Here is a 5,255-nt window from a genome sequence, read left to right on the forward strand (position 1 = left end):
ATCAAAATTAGCACAGAAACAGTACTATTTAACATTTTAGACACATTCTAGACAGTTTATCAGCTAAAAAAAGTTAATTTTGGGGTAAGTTACTCTTTAAGGCTGAGTCACACTACAATATTTTAAAACAGTTGGCCAATTTTCAAAGACTGATAGAGCCCACACGTGAGGATAAAAAATCATGGATATAACAGGTTTTGTCCTACAGTGTGTGGTGTACAGTTACACGGCAAGAGACAACCCACTACACACGAAAAGATATTCCATTCATGAACATTCAGGTGCCAAATATTAAATCACGTGAGACTTATTGAAATCTCGTGAGAATTCAGATGTCAGTGGAAAAATCTCACATGACCTCCAGAGAGACGTGAGTTCAGAGTAAATAAACATTTGCGACAAGGAAGAAACAATGTTGATCGTTTGTGGACTATTTTTACCAGAGGAAAAACAATTCCAGGACTTTTAACATCCAGCAGACTTTCTGGTGAGTTATGACAGTATTTTGTCTTTTGTATTTTGGAATCCCCTCCGTATTTACGTCACCTTGCTTTCTGACTGGCTACACATTTCATTTAACAGGCTGAGATGTTGGTTGAACACTACACACACTGTGATATCGGGCCAAAAAAATCAAATGTTGAACATCCCAGATTTGAGGTCGGAGCGGTCCCGACGTCCTTCTGAGCCGACTAGATCTCTTAACTCACCACCCATGGCGGGAATATCTGCTATGCTTATCTTTAGAGCCATCACGATAATCTGGACTTCTTTAAGATTGTCGGAAGGGCAAAAATCRGCATGATTTTCTTGTAGTGTGACGCCGGCCTTAGTTTAGCATACGGTAGAGGAGGAAGYGAATGAAGCCAGTCCGTGTTGATAAGGCTTCCAAATTAAAATAAATTTGTCTGRCAAAGCCTGCAGCTCTCATTTACAGCCATCTTGTTTGGCTCGGTACTTCTCTCYTCTCAGTAGGGTTGTTTACAGCGCACGCAATTTCCGGTTAGCTTCTTAGCTTAGTCTCCTTCACAGCGGCATACATTGCGGCCAACCGATCCAATCATTCTAAACTTCAACAGAGGCCACGCCTCCAGCAAGAATCACTTCTCTATAGCCGAGAGTCCAGACCCTYGTACAAAGAAAAGTGAAGGACAAAGGTTTGGTTTTTATCAGGCTACGGATACTCTGATTTCCTCCTACAGACTTTTGTCCAGGGTGTACCCTGTCCCTCACACAGTGACTGCTGGACATGGACACCAGTGACCCCCTGTGACCCTCAAAGGAAGCAGTGGGGCAGACCCAGAACTCCCTCATTCTTTCTGGCCTAGGAATGCCACAAAAAAGTGTGCAGCCTAGAATATAGTTTAACAAGGCATGCACAAAAATCTGTAGTGATTTTCTAAATCTGGTTCAGCAAAACACAGCTAAACAGTCTACTGGTGGCTTGGTCCCAAACACAAAAGTCAGTGACAGCAACAGAAAAATTATCAGTTATAAACAAGCTTAAACCATTTAGTTATAGATTGAATAATATACACAGGGTGGCATACAAAATTAGATTGTGAGATTGTGAATTTTACAGCTGGATGGTTGTTTGGTTGCAAACACTCAAAATTGACTGCAATGGATAATTTACACATTTTCCCACAGTTGTCTGGCCATTTTGATACATTACCAACAGTCACAGCCCAATGAAACGCTGTTTTAACAGGCAACGTGAGTTTCTATTATTGATGTTATTAATAAACACATTTTTTATTTTCCATATAAAACCTCAATGTTCTTATTAAAATGCTTTAAAATCTTAGGCATGAGTAGTGGGCGGCTATGGTGTAGTGGTAGGGCAGCCGGCTTTGGGACCCGCAAGTCACAGGTTTGACTCCCCACTATGCCCACATGCCGTTGTGTCCTTGAGCAAGACACTTCACCCGCCTTGCCTACTGATGGTGGTCAGAGGGTCGGGTGGTGCCTGTGTATGGCAGCCTCGCCTCTGTCAGTGTGCCCCAGGGCAGCTGTGGCTACAATTGTACTTTGCCATCATCAGTGTGTGAATGTGAGTGTGAATGGGTGAATGTCTGTTAGTGTAAAGTGCTTTGATTGTCCTGGATGGATCGAAAGGCGCTGTATAAGTATAGTCCAGTTACCATTTACCACAAGAATGAAAAACTGTCAAGTTAAGAGATGGGATTGAACTAGACTACAGTTTTTTGATTTCTTAATAAAAAATAAACTCAAATATAAAGTCCCACAACACTGTTTATACAATTTTGTGTTTTATAACAATTTGCAGAGCTCTGAGTTATTACCCAAAGAGGAGTGAACAGAAAGGCATTTGAAAAAAAAATGTTTTTCAAATAAAATGTCATGGAAACTCAAAAGCACTGCCAGCAATTTTTAGCCTTTTTTCACAGAACATGAAGGGCTTAGCTATAATTAATTCATTGTTAGTAGTTGGTATCAGTCTAGAGATTCTTGAAAAACATGAGATTCTCACTTTCATCCCATGTATATTCAATACCATCTACACATATGCTAATAAAGTCCAAACAATTCAAGTGGAGGAAGGCAGACAGGAAAAACTGATGACTAATTATGCATTTGGGAATTGATAATGAGGGAGTAGTAGGGGAATTTCAATTATATTTGTTGTCACACTTACCCATTGTCTAACAAACTTCCATTTGGTAGAGGATGGTTATCAAAACAAAGAGAATGACACAGCACATGCAAAATAAACTTGAAAAATTAAGGAAAGACATGCTCATTCATCTATTAATCAAATACAAAATACATCCACTGTAAAATCTACTAAACATGAACATGCGAGTTTTAAAAATATTGTTCTTTTGCTSCATAGGATAGCTGAATGATAACCAGAAAATGACCTTGTCCTATTGAAAGAAAGTACGATTTTCCTACCTCCTGCCCCAGGTCCATTGCACACAGTTTAGCTGATTGAGCCTTGGCATCCACCATGACGTTGAACATGGTACAGATGGACTGTGGCACACGGAAATCTATGGCCCGACTGCTCCTCTGAAGCTTTGTTTCAAATGCTTCCCTTGTCCTGGAGATGAAAAAAAAACAGCACAAATCTTGAAACCCAATGTCATAAAAAAACTTTTGATATTCATTTGTGCCCTGAATAAAATTTTGTTCAATTTTATTTTAGAACTTTATTCCTAAAGCTTTGCACCCTTTGAAAGGTAGCACATTTTGATGAAGATTTAAAATAGTTGGTCTTATTTTCGCTAAAGAAAATGTTAAATTTAATCAGGATTTTAGAAATATCCGACAGCTGTTATGGCCCTCAGTTGAAAATGCTCAAACCTAATAAATAAATAAATAAATAAATAAATAAATAAATAAATAAATAAATGTACAGCTAATGATTTGTTTCAAAAAACAAAACTAACTGGACGCACTCAGGGAGAGTACCTACCTCTGTCAAGGCTCTAGGTTTTGCAAATGAGAGTGTGCAGGTGCTCAGCTGTGATTGGTGGAACAAAGTTCTGCTGGATGCTRTAGGATTTTTCTCCAGTGAAATTGTCATTTCTGATCATATTTTTAACTGTCTCCCCGACAACGGCTCAGAGAGAAAGGAAACCCCCACTTTTGACCTCAAAGACTTAGGATTTTGTATAGAATTTCATTTGTGGCCGAATTAACATTCCTTACACCTTCCCCCACTAGACTTTGCAACGACGCCCCAGCAGCCAACTGATAAAATTGTCACCTCCTTGTTAGAATTACTTCCTGTTCTGAACCCCACAACTTCTGTTGTGACCTTATAAGGACTGTCTGTTTGCTTATCTTCAAAAGGACCACAAATTCCTTTGTTTAACCACAAACTCTTTTCAGCTTGAGTGAGATCGAAAGGACGAGATTCTCCATTAAATGTGAAAAAGAAGGAAAAGATAAATGAATGTTTTTTGTGTATTTAATTATGTTTCCATGTGTCTTAATCAAAGAAATGTGATTTTAGTCTGTCCTTTTACAGAAAGAAAAGGCCTGCCTGAAGATCCACTAAGTCTTGCTTAATTAACTGTTCAGCAGAATAGCTGTGTGAAGAAGATGTTTCTTATATTTCATGATTTAAGAAGTGTATTTTGTTGATCTATACATGTTTAATCTTTAGAAAATTTAGGATTTGACTTTAATAATTAAATGTGTCACAATCTTATCTCTCTAAAGCAACCAGATGTCTTCCCCTCTTTAATTAGATGCAAAATAATCAAACTAAAACACTCCTTCTTCTTTGTCTGAGGTAGAAACTTTCCCTCTAAAACATTTTATTTGTTGAACCCTTTTTAAGTGATACTTTTAGTGATACTCTGTAATGTTTCATTGGATGATTCAAAACCTTAACTCCRCCCCAAACAGAGGTCTTAAAAGTGAGAGTACTCCCAAATTAGAGAGAGTTGAAGTCAGTTAAAGTTGATGTCAGTTTTCAGAAGCTCAGCAGAGGCCCTGCCTGCAGCCCTTCCCCCATGGGCTGGGCAAGACTGTGGTCCTTCTGCATCTGCCTGGTGCAGTCCGGGCTGGGCCTTGGCTGCTCTTCTACACCCCAGAGTGAAAGAGTTTGCATCCTGGATTCGGATATGACCTGCCCTCTGTAGGCGGCGGGTACGTGCCCTGGACCTGGGGGTATAGAGTGTGTATCGGGAGTGTGAGTGGGATGTTGCGTTGATCTTGTCTGTCTTTGAATGAGTGGGTGTGAGAATGAGGGTGGGTTCTGTGTGATTGTGTCTGTGTATGGCTGGGTATTTGTCAGGCTGGGACTCGGGCTGCACTCTCATTTGGTTCACCTGAGGGCCCACTGCTAATGGTGGGCTTTGCCCCCCAGCCGCACTGCCCTCTGGTGGGGTGTGCCTCTGCCCGCCGGTGCGCTGGTGGCTCTCAGTGTCTGGGGCTGGGTGCTTGGGCATGTGCCGGCTCGGCCTGGTGACTGCCTGGTGGGGCTTGGGTCCTCTGGCCCTGTTGGGCCTTGGCCTGAGGGGGAGGGGGGGGTGCTCTGTGTCCATGCCTTATTCTGCTCTGGCATGACGGGGGCCGGCAGGGCCTGTGGGGTCGTCGCTGTTGGCCCTGTGGGTTCTGCGGGTGGTTGCTGGTGGGGCTCTCCTCGTTCTGTGTACCWCTCTGGGGGTGGGTGGGTAGTTCTTGCTGCGCAGGTAACTTGGGGGCTCGGTGCTTGGGGTCTCTCTCGGGGTCTGTGGCTCTGGTCCCCCTTGTGTCTGCCTTGGGTCTTGGGGGTC

At 42.0% G+C, this 5,255-nt stretch overlaps 1 protein-coding gene across 1 annotated transcript in view; it reads right to left on the bottom strand.

Annotated features, from left to right (window-relative positions):
• The window catches only part of LOC106527410 (calcium-dependent secretion activator 1), a gene marked incomplete at both ends in the record, with an annotated part of 27,514 nt that overhangs the window by 2,531 nt on the left and 19,728 nt on the right, over positions 1-5,255 (bottom strand). Inside the window, 1 exon segment of the mRNA XM_014022284.1 lies at positions 2,920-3,067. Coding sequence (XP_013877738.1) covers positions 2,920-3,067 — 148 coding nt within the window.

This window comes from Austrofundulus limnaeus, unplaced genomic scaffold, assembly GCF_001266775.1.
Source record: "Austrofundulus limnaeus strain Quisiro unplaced genomic scaffold, Austrofundulus_limnaeus-1.0 Scaffold322, whole genome shotgun sequence".
Taxonomy (NCBI): domain Eukaryota; kingdom Metazoa; phylum Chordata; class Actinopteri; order Cyprinodontiformes; family Rivulidae; genus Austrofundulus; species Austrofundulus limnaeus.